At 44.3% G+C, this 15,896-nt stretch overlaps 1 protein-coding gene across 2 annotated transcripts in view; it reads left to right on the top strand.

The window, feature by feature from the left end:
* Positions 1–15,896, top strand: part of INO80 (INO80 complex ATPase subunit) — a 148,684-nt gene that overhangs the window by 84,164 nt on the left and 48,624 nt on the right. For both annotated transcript variants that reach the window (XM_075927123.2, XM_075927122.2), the window contains one exon: positions 9,200–9,340. In XM_075927123.2, the coding sequence (XP_075783238.1) occupies positions 9,200–9,340 (141 nt within the window). The remainder of the gene's footprint in view (positions 1–9,199; positions 9,341–15,896) is intronic.

The raw sequence follows: 15,896 nt of genomic DNA, 5'->3' as shown, positions 1-15,896 counted from the left end.
GAAATGGTGATTCCTTAAAACAGAGTTTCTGCTCTTTTTATGAAGATGTTGCCAAGTGCCTACGAGCTACCATCTCCAATGCCTCTGTGACTCATAAAGTCTCCTGCTGTTTTTTCAAACTTTGCTTATTGCAGAAATCTCTGGATTTGATTAATAGAATAATGTTTAAAGGGAGCTAGGGTTGGATACCAGGGTGTTATAAGCAGTGTTGCCAATTCTTGCCACCTTATCACAAGTCTCACATGTTAGATGTTTTTCCTTAAAGCTGCAGCTTTATTTTAAAATATGTGAATTTCTAGCTCCGGTGGCTGTGGAGAAAAGTTTGAGAAATCCAAGTGGCTCAGGGGAGACTTTCAAAAGCACAAAGGAAAACTGATTGCTCAGTTTTCACTGGGGGTTGGGCATGTGACTCCCCTTTGTGCCTTTGAAAATCCTCCCCTCAAAAACAAGGAGGCAAATAAAAAGAACCCCAGATTTTTTTGGGGGGGGGAGAGTGAGTGTTATGAATTATTTTTTTGAGTCTTAGAGATGGCATTACTTCAACTGCTGCATTTCAAAACAGGCCAGAAATTTACTCTTTGCAGACAGTGGAAGATGTCAGTGGGAGAAACTGATGCTTCTTGCTGAAGACATTAAGCAGTCTGAAACATCTTTGCCTTATTGAATGAGTTGGATTCTTCTTTGTTCAGCTGGATGGGTTCTCATTAATAACTGGTTTGCATTCTGTGCACCACAATCAGTCCGCTAGTAGGAAGCACTAATCAGTCAAAAGTGCTATCATTACATACCTGGACAAGCGTCATCATTGTATCATTGACAGTACTGACGTAGGATCACAGTGGTTGGAGAGTGAAAAGGTCTATCTGTCAGATCATCAACTCCATTAAGTTTTGTTGGCAGGATATACTTCACTGCTGTTCTGTTTGTTCTTCTCTTGAGTTTTCTTTCCCACTTCTTCCTATGAATATTTTCTTTTTGATTAATTAGGGTGACATTTCAATCCTATTATGAAGCCAGTGTTAATAGATTTTATGGGACATTTGGTGTTTTATTTTTGTAATTACTCAGCTGCAGTCTCATTTTGAGGTTCCAGTTTTATCCATCTTTTCAACTAGGCCAGATTCTGAAAACCCAGAACAATATAGTGAATCAGATTATAGTTCATGTTTCTAAGCGAAATCTTTTTCTGGCTTCCTGTCTTTAGCTTGAACCACTACATAGTTTGGGGTCCTTAAAGAAGTTATTTGTTTTATATGTGCATTTTCAGATAATAGCTGCTGAGCATATTTCACTTTATATTAAATATAAACAGAGTTCCTGGTGAACTTAATGCAAAAATTAAGTTTCAAAAATTTTGTGGCAGTCAGCCCTTCTTCCCTCATCCTCTCAAGCTAGCAAATGCTGTCACAGGACCAAGTCTTGGTTTTTGGCATTCCATACAAGAACTTTTTCTCATAACTAGACAAATGAGAAGCGAGTCATGCTCAAGAAAAAAAATGCGCTGAATGATGACTGAGTCTTATACTTCCAAGTCCAAGTGCTATAGGAGCCAGAGAAAATGAAAGGGCTTATGAGTTCATTTAGAATTGCACAAATATCCTTGGAACAAGACAAATTGAGTGGTGAGTTGTCTGCACATGAGCTCAGGATGCATGGGATACAATCTGTTGAAAAACTAAGCAGAGTAACTGCATGACTCCTGGGAGCTGTGGGTTATGGGTCAGTTGAATTGCCACATAGAAGGTACCACTTACACCATGGGAGCTGTAGTGTTGGGTAAGGTGAGAGAGCAGACATATCCTACAGAACGTAAAGTACAGGCAGTCCCCGACTTACACGGATCCGACTTACGTCAGATCTGCACTTACGAACGGGGCTTTTCTCGCCTCCGGGGCGAGAAAAGCTTCTCCCAGTCTCCCTGGTCTGCTGGGGGGGTCCAGCAAAGCCGCTGGACCCCTCCCCAGCAGACCAGGGACACCCGAGCAAAGCCGCCGCCTGGGCGGCTTTGCTCCCGGGCAAACGAGCAAAGCCGCCCAGGCGGCGGCTTTGCTCTGGTGTTCCTGGTCTGCTGGGGGGGACAGGAGCAAAGGTGCGGAGCACGCCCGCAGCGGGACAGCCCGGGCGCGCTTGGGCTGTCCCGCTGCGGGCGTGCTCCGTGGCTTTGCTCCTGACCCCCTGGTCTGCTGGGGGGGGGTGCAACTAGTGCCCCCCCCAGCAGACCAGGCTTTTCTTGCCTACCCCTGGGGTAGAGCAGCTGGGGGCTGCCGGGTTGGTCCCGCAGCGCCGCTCTGGACCAACCCGGCAGCACCCCAGCTGCTCTGCCCCAGGCGTCCTGATTCAGCCGCTGCTGGTCAGTTTCAGCAGCGGCTGAATCAGGACGCCTGGGGCAGAGCAGCTGGGGTGCTGCTGGGTTGCTCCAGTAGTGCCGAGGGCGTCCCCAAGTCAGTCGCTGCTGAAACTGACCAGTGGCTGACTACAGGAAGCCCGAGGCAGAGTTGCTCTGCCCCAGGCTTCCTGGAATCAGCCGCTGATCAGTTTCAGCAGCAGCTGACTTGGGGATGCCTGGGTTTTTTAAGTTGAATCTGTATGTAAGTCAGAACTGGCATCCAGATCCAGCTGCGGTTGAAACTGATCAGTTTCAGCAGCGGTTGACGCCAGTTCCGACTTACATACAGATTCAACTTAAGAACAAACCTACAGTCCCTATCTTGTACGTAACCCGGGGACTGCCTGTACTCCAAAGGAGATAAAAGAGCAAAGAGAGTTAGCAAACAGACAGAAAAAGTAGTTTTAGTTTTAAGGTGCAAAGCCCATTGCATCTTTCCTCCTGGCTGTCTGAGAGATTGCTTCTTTTCCAGTGCTCTCATGCTGCTGCTGCAACCTTTAGAATAAACAGAGTCCAACAGTGCCTGAATTTTGTGTCTGGAAGTTGGTAGTAAGCTGTCCTCGGTGTTATGTCTTTTAACTTTGGAATTTGCTTCTATGGCTGATCAGATGGAACCCAGATCTTTTCACCATTAGTGCACAATATAAAGTCAGTTTCTTTTCCCATGTTTTGCCAGAGGGGTGAATGTATTTTCTTTATGATTAAAAATGATATCAACTTTAGAAATATACAGTGTACCTTTAGTTTTGATAATTGGTTCCACATTAAAAAGAAAAATCAACTTCTTCAAAGACAGACCATTTATGAAGTGGCCCCTAGCTAATCTGCAGAAAGGGAGATTTCTTTCTAAAGCAGAGGGATTTTGCTTGCGTATGCTTAATTTCACTAGAGAATGTGAATTCTGGAAAGTGAAAGGAGACAATGTCTGTGTGGAAGGAAACAGCCAGCCAGAATGCAGTTGAAGGGGAAGTTGAAATGGAAGATTCTTAACAGGTAGAAAAACAATCTTGGGCTTGGTGTGTCATATTTTGCAGCATTAACAAAAAACAAACTAACATAAGCCCCTCTAATTTTCAGTCAAAGAGAAACAGCAGGGAAACCATGTACATACACCATTTAACTCTCTCTGTGCTGGTGTTTAGGCCTTGATTATGTATCTGGTTTGATGAAATGTCTGTTCTGTTCTTCTCCAGTATGAGCATGTGGTTGAAGTAAATTTTCTGGAACCCTATGCAGCCTGCTATGGACTGCATTTGTAAGTATTAGTCTCTGAAGCCTGCCCTCCTCCCCATGATTTGTACTAGGGACGTAAGTGACTAATCGACTAGTCGACTAATCGACTAGTCAACTATCCGATAAGCAAAAGCTTATTGGATAGTCAACACACTAGTCACCCACTCACTTCCCCCCTTGCTGCTTCTATCGCAAAGAGGCAGCAAGGGGAGGGGAAGTGGAGGGGATGCTGGGGGGGAGCCATTAGAAGCCGGCTCCCCCCAGCTCCAGCTCTGTGGGAGGGGGGGCAGAGGCGTAGTGGCTGCGTTCTAATTTTGAAATGTACAAGAGTCCCCACTGGAGCTCTTGTACATTTCAAAGTGGAGGCACTACAAGGAGCCTAGGGCCAGCAGGGACTCTTGTACATTTCAAAGCAGAAGCGCCTGCATGGAGCCTGGGGTCAGCGGGACTCCCTGCTGGCCCCTGGCTCCTTTCAATTTTTGAAATGCAGAAGAGCCCCAGGGCTCTTGTACATTTCAGAGGCAGACTGCTGCACTAGTCCTTATTGACTAATTAAATAAACGATGGAAATCCATCAACTATTCAATTAATCATAATTTAACATCCTTAATTTGTACAAGGGCATGGCTAGTAGTTTCCCCTTTTTCAGGGATCAAGGAGAAAGTGCACCATTTGCTGCGTTCCTCACTCAGGCTGGGGAGCGCAGGGAGCAGATAAACCTGGACCTGCCCCAGCAGGGAAACAGCTACCCCTCCCCCAGCTGTGCCTGCTGGAGCTGCAGCAGTCATCAAGAAGTGCTTCTTACCTGGCCCCAGAAACAAAAATTAAGGACCCAAGCAACACTGGGTAAATCTTCTAGTTTAAAATATGGTAATAATAATTAAAGTGAGTCTTTAGGACACACGTATTATTGTATATCTGCACTCCTTATAAAGTTTCAGAGTTCCATCTGTGCAGTTTAGAGACAGAATTAAATGTCATTTCAGTCAGCCATGCAGAACCAAAATAGCTATTACTCAGTTATGCCATAATTTCAGTGATGGGTATATTGGAAAAATACAAAGTCACTTTCTTATCATGAACCCACTTCAGGAAGTTTTCATGGCTTGAATCAGATAAGTGAATGTAAAAAATCACACTGAGAAAAAGGAAACTGTATAAATATGGGAAGTCTTTTCTCGCATGCTTCAGGTCAACACTTCCAATTAAAAGTGCAAAATAGAAAAATAATTTGTCAGTGTACAACAATAATCAAGAATCTTTTAAATATCCCTCTTTGGGACTGAGGTAACAGTTTAATGCTGTCTTTAGTGACCTTGCTCATGTTATCACTCAAATTATAACTACTTTTAATGTGAGTATGGGTGGGCAGTCTTTCTTTTTGTCTGTCTACACATAGTATCATAATACTATAAATATAGAGATAGATATAGTATAATATGATATAGTGGGAAAGAGTCCTCCATTTTGTTTGGTTTCCTCATTTGTTTTTGAGAGTGGTAGGAATGCAGTCAAGTTTAGTGAGACTGCAAGAAGCCTGTGTCCCTTATCTGTCTTGCAGCAAAAGAGTTCTACAGCACTGCTTGGTGACTGCACCCTTGTGTCAAGTGTTTCAATTCTTTCTTTGTGAGGTTCTTGGCTTAGTTGTGCAAGGGTCCTAGAGTTGTACCTATGTCATGTTCTGAACTTTACTCAGTTTCTTTCCGTGTATGTGAATCTGATGGGCAGCTAGTTTTCCACTGTGTCTGAAGCTGTGAAGGCTAGGACTATAATAGAGTTTAAAGAGAAGCTAGATAATTTCATGGAGGTTAGGACCATAAAAGGCTATTAGCCAGGGGATAAAATGGTGTCCTTGGCCTCTGTTTGTCAGAGGCTAGAGAGAGATGGCAGGAGACAAATTGCTTGATCATTGTCTTCGGTCTACCCTCTCTGGGGCACCTGGTGCTGGCCACTGTCGGCAGACAGGATACTGGGCTGGAAGGACCTTTGGTCTGACCCAGTACGGCCGTTCTTATGTTCTTATATATCTACTGCCTTCTCCAAACACAAATATTTAATGACAGCACATCATGGAATTCAAAGAAGGACTCTTCCTCCTGTGACTTGCTCATAATTTGTGTACAGGTAACATGAGGAAGTAGGTTCTATGTTAAGTCTCTTAATGTTCTTTGTCCACATGCATACAAAATACAGTTTGCTTTTCCTTATCTGAGATACTGTCTTAGAAATCTTTCCTCTGTTTTTTCCTGTGTTTCTGTTTGGGCTGAAGCCAGCATGCCTTGCTTTTTGATATCAGTGCCCAAAGGAGAATCAAACACTGAAGATGACCTCAGGAAAATGTGTATCAGTGGAATTAACATTTTTTTAGCTCGCTGTTATGACCTACTCTCCTACACTACAGGGTTTGGGAGGATAGAAATTCCAGTTTCCCACCAGCTCATCCACAACTCTCTCTCTAGAAAATACAAAACAAAAATGTGCAGTAGCCAGAGCTATAGCCAGTATTCCAGTGTTTGCTCTCAAAAACTTGCTGAGGAATTCCTACCATGTACAAATTATGCAGAAGAAGAATCAATCCAATCTGGACTCAATCAGATCTTATGTAGAGGGACAGGAATTCAGCCAGGACGTACGAATTTGCATGGTGCCAGCTCAAGACCTGGAGCCAGTGTGATAGGAGCTGCAAGGCTGCTTTTGCAACTGTGGTTCACTGAGTGTATTTTACTCCTTAAGGAATTCTGTGTCACTGCACAATGCAGTATTTTGCAGAAATTAATGGTGTTTTGTGCAGAATTTCCTCCCCCCCCCCAAATCCCAGAAATGGGCTGCAGTGCTGTTGGCTGCCACTAGGGGCTGCTGGATCCAGCAGAGCTCAGTTCTCACATAGAAGACACTGCCAGATGGAAGGAGAGAAAGCTGCCAGATGGAGGAAGAGATCTCATCCATACAGCTGCACTTCCCAGCATGCAGTGAGGGAAGGATGGATGTTGCACAGGAAACTCTGTACAAGCTCCAGAACTCAACATCAGGCTTTTCCTCCTTCCTAGGTCCTGGGGGTTGGCCAGGGAAGCCAAAAGCTATGGAGGACCCCTGGGCAGGATAAGGGAGCCTGACTGTGCTCCCGGAAGGGATGGGGCCTTGGGTGGAAGGAGAGAGGAAGCAGGGCAGCCAGCCCTCAGTGCTTAGGGGAGTGTGCCACACCTCTCCCCCCAAGCCCTTCGACCAGGGTTGCCAACCCTCGGTAAATTTACGGACAGTCTGTAAAAAAAAAAAAAAAAAAAATTAGCCGAAATTGGACATGTGCGCAAAGTCTGTTTAAAAAAAAAAAAAAATTAGGTATCCATAAATTTTGTGAAAGTGCAATAAAAGTTTAAAAAAAACAGCAATTATTCTATAGCAATTAAGTGTATTTTGTAATGCTTCAGCCATTTTACTGCGGAGCAGCCGAAATTGGATGTTTTAGTTGTTTATTTAGCTCAATGGTTGAGGTGACGTAACGTGAATCATGTGATCCACATGATATTATCATCTACTGATGTTATCATCTACTAACTAAATGAAAGTGAGTTAATTAGCATATTGTTCTTGTGATGTATGAATGACAATGATTACTTTTCACTTTTGGCCATTTATGTCATCTTAATATAGTATAAAAATTATATCAGTAAAAAAATTTGTCTGTCCGTAAATTTTTCCTATTTTGTCCGTAAATGAAATTTCTGTGGGTTGGCAACCCTGCCTCAGACCCACTTGGCAATTTAAATGGCTCTCAGCATGGGTGCTGCCACAGCACAGTGACAGGGAGCCCTGAGCCCTTTAGAATCACCAGGTCCTGGGGCAACTGTCCCCTCTCCCCCCCCCCCCCCCCCCCCCCCCCCCCCCGTCAGCAGGCCTGAGATGGATGGGTGGATAGCTGGGCAAAATGGGACTCCTGTGGCTGGGCAAGGGGGAGAAAGTGTGGGCTGATGATGTATGGTTGGACTGTAGGGAGTGGGAGGCTTGGGTGTATTGGGGAGGGCAGGTACATAGCGGACCCTATGGGGACAGGGTATTTGTGTCCTGCCCTGTGACTTATCTATGGGGGGATACAAGGTGGTAGAGGAGCAGGAGCTGAGTCATTGTTGGGGTTTCTTGAACTCCTGGGGTGATTTTTTTGTGTGTGTTTGTCTGTTATAGGCATACTTGTTAGCAGATTTTTTTAATTAATTACCAAAATAATTGCAACTGGTGTGACTCTGTAGTGTTATTTTTACAAATAATATTTGCAGCCGATAAATACTGTGCATAGAATTTTAATTTTTTTGGTGCAGAATTCCCCCAGGAGTAGTACTTGAGTCTCTGTGGTGATAGCAAGGCTACTAAGATAAGGTTGACCATGAAGACACTTACCTCCATTGTTTCTTGAGCATTTCAAGTTATTGAATTACGAGAATATTTTTTGCTGTGCTGTAAAGAGAAAGATACTGTAATTGAAATGTAGCTTGTGTTTGCTTGGATTGTAAAGTGATAGTATCCCACTAAAGACCTGCTGATGTCTCCTGAAAGTTTTGCAGTACCATTTAGATTAGGGATGTCAATTTATAGTCGACTACATGATTAACCAGTAAGCTTGGGTTTATCTGTTAATTCTATCAACTACGTGCAACATTCACCCCTCTTGCTGCCTCTGTATCAGAAGCAGGAAGGGGGCAGAGGTGGGAGTTGGTGTGCCCCCCCCTCCCATGCAGCCAGCTGCCCCCCTCATCCTCTGCACTGCTGCCTCTCTATCATAGGGGGATGGGCAGGCAGGGGAGGCTGTCATGGAGCAGCCTCTGTCCGCAGGGATCTTGGGGCCCCCTGATGGCAGGGGGCTCCCCAGGAGTGGGGTTGGGAGCACACTGACTGCCGGCCCCAGTCCCGCGGACTATCACATAATCATGTAACCGATAATATTTGGTGCAGTTATGCCATTATTCAATTACATGGTATCTAAGATCACTAATTTAGATACCTTTCTCTTGGTGTCAGATTTTTTTTCTCTTCAATTTTCACTACAGAGCATATGCCTATGGATCAGAAAGATATTTCTCCCTATATTAACTGTGTCACACAATTGAGTTAGGGACAGTATGCAATGTGTGTTATCAGTATCCTTCTTTGAAGCAACAGGTACAGGTTGCTACTTACTGAGGTCAGTGAGCTAGTGGTCTGACTCTATGGCAAATCCTTTGATTCTATGAAATCATTATAATTTCTTAGCTCATCTGCTCCTGCTGCTAGTGTGCTGAGGAGGCAAAATGGTGTCTCCAATTCTAGAATGTCTGTCCAGAGGAAAAAAGTGGCAGCTGAGCTGGAAAGTGACTCCTTTTCTAATTGAAAATGAAGCTTGTCAGTGTCTTACCATTGCAAGATTTGGAAACAGTTGAATAGAGATACCTATTATATAATTAGAGGCACTAGCATTGCAGGTGCTATGTACATTTCCCTGTTCCCAAGGAAAATATTTGTTGATTGTTCATTATAACTCTGACACAGGGATAAGCAAGTTTGAAAGGATTCCCTTCTTGGTTGAATTAACTCTTTATTTAATTTTATTTTTAGAACCTTGTGTTCAGCAGCTACTGTAAAACAGTTACTGGCTATTCAAACCATGTCATACATCGAAGGAGATCAGCTACCTCATGGGTCCGGTACTGCCAGGTCACTGAACTGCCATCCTTTCTGTGTGTAGCCAGCCCACGGGTAAGTCCTGCAAAGGTCTTATTACAGTGAGGGAATGTATTCCTCTTTGTAACTGATTATGAAACTGCTATGGTGTTTTGTGCAGTAACCACTGTCTTTGAAAATATCCTCTTGTGCAAGTGTTGTGAGGACAGGACAAAGGAATACTTTTAAGTTCACATCTCCACCTGTACAGATGGTAAGGGGCAAGAAATAGCTCTAATATAGTCCCAGATTCAGAGAGAAATATGTATACATTTCATTTGATCAAGTCCTAGGATATGTCTACACTTGCACCCTCTTTCGATAGAGGGATGCAAATGAAGACATTCGAAATTGCAAATGAAGCCAGGATTTAAATATCCCACGCTTCATTTGCATAATCGCGTTATGGCGCTATTTCGAAATAACAGGTGCTGTTAAGACGCGGTTATTTCGAGAGAAAACCCTTCTCTCGAAATAACCCTTATTCCTCATATAATGAGATTTACCAGGTGTGTTTTTACCAGGTATTTATTTATTTATTTTGCTCAACAAAAAGTCCTTGGTGTTCCCCGTAAAAAAAAATTATTGTTTGGTGTTCTTCGGTCTTAAAAAGTTTAAGAAACACTGGTCTAAATGCTGGTCAATACTAGGAATTTATATGTGTATGACTGTGTCTAGTGATATTTACTTTCTGCCCACCTTCAAATATTATCTTTCTATAAATTGTGTAATATTCTTCCTAATAAATGATATTTAATAGGAATGGAGACTTTGGGTTAGAAGAATATTGTGCTTAATCAAGATGTGTTTGGGTTACATGCCCAGAATGTATAGAATTCAACAGATAACTTTACACCAATTAGATCCCCTCTGAGTATGCAAATCTTTTTTAGCAGGAGGAATCAAAACAGCTTCTTCCCTTTTTATAATTGTGATATCCCCCAGATTTTGTCTACACTAGCACTTTTGCCAGCAAAACTTATCTTTGTCAGCCCTGACAGACATAAATTTCACTGACAAAAGCACTAGTGAGGACAGCCACTGCTGCCCATTGGGAATGATTTAATTATGCTGGTGGGAAATCTCTCTTCTGTTGGAAAAGGACAGCTACACAGGAGACTTTATTCCTGCTGTAAGGTCTATAATGCAAACACAATTCCAGAGTGCAAGCTGAATCATTGTCACCTTAATTTTCCAGACCAGTTCTGTTCTGCTAGTGAAAAGCAGCCCCTCTAAGCACCTCTTACATAGCCGTTGCCATGTAAAGACACAGCCAACAAAGTTACATGAATGTTCTCCCAGCCACTCAGGGCTACACTCTCAGATATCTATCCCTTGTTTGCCAGAAATGTGCATCTTTCACTGTTCAAAGCCCTCTTGGACAGTGTAATCTTATGATCAGTCTATCGCTCTATCACAGGGTAATGAATATGGAATAGCCTTTGTTAACCTGCATAGAGATGCTCCAGGCACTTCAACCAAATTACACTGTTGTGGAAGAAAACAAGCCTTCACTCTGCATTGTGTTTAAGCAACAAGTAGCCAGAGGCAGTTTTATTACGAGCTGCAGCAAGGGAAAACTGGTTCGGAGGGAGGAGGGGAGAGTCCCCTTCTGAGGCAGATCTTCGAATACAAGCAATTATGAAGCAGCTTATATACTGTCTATTAGATATAATAACAATAACAAGTAGTCTCCTTCCCATTACAAACACCAATGGCTAACAGTTATTTAGTTCCACCCAAATGCTCCTTATCTCAAGGTCCCTACCAGAGTCAGCATTCTATCCTTATCTCCGTATGGAGGCGAGAGGCAAAGGCAGCGTCTAATTACAGATCTAGCGTTGTCAGGCCAGAGACTTAGCCTGACTCTTGCTCTCTTGTTAACAAGACCAAGATGGCTGCACACAAATTCCCTTATTCCCTTTTCCTGCCTCCACACTGTGTTAGATAAATAATGTAGCCAGTTCATTAACTAGATCATTGTTTCTCAAAGTGGTCTGTGGATCCATTCTGAGAAAGCTGCCACTGGGCCACTCTAGTTTGTTTACTTACCGGCTGTGCAGCCATGGATCCTTGCGGCTCCCATTACCAATACAGGCAGTCCCCGGGTTACGTACAAGATAGGGACTGTAGGTTTGTTCTTAAGTTGAATCTGTATGTAAGTCGGAACTGGCGTCCAGAGTCAGCCGCTGCTGAAACTGATCAGTTTCAACAGCGGCTGAATCTGGACGCCAGTTCTGACTTACATACAGATTCAACTTAAGAACCCCAGGCATCCCCAAGTCAGCTGCTGCTGAAACTGATCAGCGGCTGATTCCAGGAAGCCCGGGGCAGGGACTTCCTGTAGTCAGCCACTGGTCAGTTTCAGCAGCGGCTGACTTGGGGACGCCTGGGGCAGAGCAGCTGGGGTGCTGCTGGGTTGGTCCAGTAGCGCCGCTCCTCAGCGCTACTGGAACAACCCAGCAGCACCCAAGCTGCTCTGCCCCAGGCGTCCTGATTCAGCCGCTGCTGAAACTGACCAGCTGTACAACAGGCGTCCGGAGCAAAGCCGCGGAGCACGCGGGCAGCGGACAGCCCAGATGCGTCTGGGCTGTCCACTGCCCGCGTGTTCCGCTGCTTTGCTTCCTCTCCCATGTCTGCTGGAGACCAGGGAGAGGGCCCCGTTCGTAACTGCGGATCCGACATAAGTCGGATCCGCGTAACTCGGGGACTGCCTGTAGTTTGCCATTAGCAGCCAATGGGAGCTACGAGTTTCGTGGCTGCAGACAGGGCTGGCTTTAGGCTGATTCGCCCGATTCCCCGGAATCAGGCCCCATGCCTAAAAGGGCCCCGCGCACTAAAGCCAGAGGGCCCCACGCCCTAAACCCGGAAGTGTGCGTCGGCCCCGCAGAAGAAGCATGGCAGCTTCTGTGCACTGCGGGAGGGGGAGTCAGCCTGTGGGTTTGGCTGGAAGGTGGGACTCTGTCCTGTAGCTAAAGATTTAAAGGATTCAAAAATTTGGTTCGAATTGGGCTCCGCCCTTCCAAAAGCCGGCCCTGGCTGTGGAGCTGGTAAGTAAACAAAGTGGAAAGGCCAGGTAACAGCTTTCTCAGAGTGGGTCCGCAGATCACTGTGAGAGACACTGAACTAGAGAGATTTTAAGTGATGAAGAAATACAAGTCAAAATTAATTATGAAAGAAATAAACATACAAGCTATATCCTAAACCTTACCAGCACTAATACAGGAGACTCTGCAATTGTCTTTTAGTTTATACTTTTCTCCTTTCTTGAGGATTGCCCACCTTGTGGGGTGCAATCTGTGCGGTACCTGAGATTAAAAACATCTTCCAGATGAATTATGATTTTCTTGTTCACCCTATCAAGTAAGTGAGGCATGACATGTAAATCTTTTGTTTACATTTCCCTGAATGGGGAATGTTTCTGTCAGTTGCTAATAGTTTTTAACCCCCTATGGTCAGTCTTTTTTTTGATAGTAGAGAGCTAATCTTTGGACATTTCCCAGAAATATAACATGTTTCAGTAACAAACATCTTGGAAAACCTTAACTCAACATACAATGGCGCTATGCACATTTTAACAGGACAATGATGCTCAGCATATTATGGATTTTCAAATGATACCCGACAAGGCATATTTTGTACAAAATACATTGTAACTATATAAAAGTAGGAACATGGAATACAGGTTATCATATAGGTTACAGGCTGTCACAGTAATACTGCATTATATCAGTTTTTATTATGCAAATGATTTATTTTATTGTGACACAGTAGAGTTGTAGTTATCTATTAATTCCCAGTTGTGCAAGCATAACATTTTCACAATGAACTTTCTGAGAAACAGCATACACTGAGAAAAGCAAAATTGTCCTAATGACATTATGCTAGACTCCACAGTACAGGTATTGTGGTGATGGATAAGATTGAGGTCTTCCTCTGAGGGCCTGATCTAGCAAGCCACTGCAGTGAGTGGAAGTTGAGGGTGCTCAGCACTAAGCAGGAACACTTAGCTAAACAGCAAGATTGGCCCCTTAAACTTTTTCTTTCTAACTTTGTAATTCATCATCCTCAACTTCATCTTCCCTCCTGCTCCCAAAAGGAGGGTGGGGAAGCTGACCATGGAGAATAAGAAACAGGCTGAATGAAAAGAAACTCCAAATCTACGGGAAATGACTTGCATGACCTATATATCTTGTGATCCCTTTATTTTATGGTCCAATAAAATGTGAAAAGATTTCATTCTTTTGCTAACAATGATTGTGGTTTATGGATATAAAATGCCTTCATATGTTATCACATGTATCTCCAGAAGTCCAATCAACCACCTGCTTTCAAAAAAAGAAAAGAAAAGGGAAAAAAAATAACAACCACACTTACCCTAAATGAACTAGAAGATAGGCATAGAGCAGACATGAGTGAGGACATCTGCTTCCAATTAGCATGCACTCCCAAGCCTGATGTCTATTGTTTACTTGGACTCAGTATCAGGCCAATATTGCTGCTGATGGGGAAGCAATAATAGTAATAAACATAGAGAAGCAGGCTGGGAGCAGAAGATTCTTATCATAAAGCCACCCAAATGGTCCATTCCTAATCTGTGTTTGTGTTATTGCTGGATTTATCAGTAGGCTTGGCTGAAGCTGGGTGTGTGTGTAATTATACATTGGCATCTGGGGAAAGGAGGTTGGCAAATAGTTGTCTGTATTCATGGCTTATTTGTTTCTCCTTGGCACCTTCTGGAATGTGCTCATCTGCTTTGATTGTGAGGCCAAGAATCTGAGGAGGCCTTGCAGAATGGAGGTCACCCTTTGAGGTCCTAACCCTCCACTCTATTCTGTGCTGATTAGTTCTCAACTGGAATATTGTGTCCAGTTCTGGGTACCACATTTCAGGAAAGATGTGGACAAACTGGAGAAGTTCCAGAGAAGAACAACAAAAATTAATAAAAGTGTAGAAAACATGATCTTATGAAGCAAGATTAGAAAAAAACAGGTTTGTTTTGTCTTGAAGACAGAAGACTGAGAGTGTTTTCAAGTATAGAGAAAGTTGTCAGAAGGAGGAGGGAGAAAAATGTTCTTAATCTCAGGGTAGGACAGGAAACAACGGGCTGAAATTGAAGAGAGGGAGGTTTTAGGTTGGACATTAGGAAAAACTTCCTTACTGTCAGGGTGATTAAGCAGTGGAATAAAATGCCAAGGAAGGCTGTGAAATTTCCAACATCGTTTTTTTAAGAGTAAGTCAGACAAACCCCTGTTAGGAGTGGTCTAGGTGGTGTTTGTCCTCTGCACTCCTAGACTAGATGACCTCTCAAGGTTCTGTGATTCTGTGATTATTCTATAATGAAAATATATGTGACTGAAACACTGATTTCCCTGGAGTTACTTATGTCAACTCTATAGTGTAGAGGAAGTGTGGGCAATTATTTTTGATGGTGGGGGGGGGGCCACTCCAACAATTTGGAAAGTGGTTGAGGTCCGCACTCTTCCGTGATATTAATGGAGGAGGTACAGGGGTCTGAGAGATGGAGGTTTGGTACAGAAGAGAGCTTGGGGTAAGGGAGGGAGTTCGGGTGATGGAGGTAGTTGTGACCTGGGGCACTGGACTGGGATGCAAAGGTTGGATTGTGACCTAGGGCAGGGAATTGGGGTACAGAGGGGAGTGCAGGTATTTGGGTTGTGAGCTTGGGCAGGAAGGGACTGTGATCTGGGCCAGAGGATTGGGGAGCCAGATTTGGGAGGAGATATGGGTGCAGGAAGTGGGGGAGGAGACAATTTGTGTATATAGAGTAGGGGGCAGGGGGTTGGGGAAGAGAGGGGCTGGGTGCCAAATGCAGGGTTTGTCCAGGAGATTTACCAGCCAGCAGCCCTTTCTTGAGTCAACCTCCCTGCCAGCCAGTGTTCCCTCTAAGCTGCACAGCAGCACAGCTTCACAGGTGATTAATCAGTCCTGCCAAGTCAGTCAGCTCTGAGCACAGAACCCTGAGCCTCTGACTGGGTGAAGGCTGATTAATCACCTGTGAAGCCGGCGGCTAAGCAGCTTAGTGGGAACACTGCTGCCCTGCCCCACCCTGCACAGGCAGCTCCTGATGTGCTGGGGGCAGGAGCAGCTTCTAAAGCTTTCCCCTCCTCCTCTCTGGACTCAGTTTGTAAAGAAAAATCGTCCTGCAGCCATGTTTGTGAGTGGCGTGCAAGTGGGGAACCTGCCTGGGGCTCTCCGCAGTGTCCACTGGCTGGATCCAGTGGCTCGGCAGGATAAATCTGGCCTGCGGGCCATATTTTGCCCTGACTGGGCATAGAGGCTCTTTAGTGTCGTCCAGTGTTGTCATCTGTGAAGGGATATGTGTATTTTCTGTACTTCAGGTCAGTGTGAGCAGAGCATGGTTGAAAGATCAGCTCAGGAATTGATATGCTGATCCATCATTGGGGATGGGGGAGGAAATAGTGTCTGCAGTTTATTTTGTCAGAGCTTTTATAAATGGAGAAATTGTGTAGTTTTCGTTTGGCTTGGCTACTACACAGAAATAGTTAAGTGGAGACAGGGCCTTGCTTTTTTGGGAAGTGAATATTTAAGAGTTTTCATGCTTGCTATATCT

This window comes from Pelodiscus sinensis, chromosome 5 (assembly GCF_052426305.1).
Source record: "Pelodiscus sinensis isolate ZL-2025 chromosome 5, ASM5242630v1, whole genome shotgun sequence".
Taxonomy (NCBI): Eukaryota; Metazoa; Chordata; order Testudines; family Trionychidae; genus Pelodiscus; species Pelodiscus sinensis.
The sequence above is the reverse complement of the archived record's forward strand: the minus strand, read 5'-3'. Positions and strand labels throughout refer to the sequence as shown.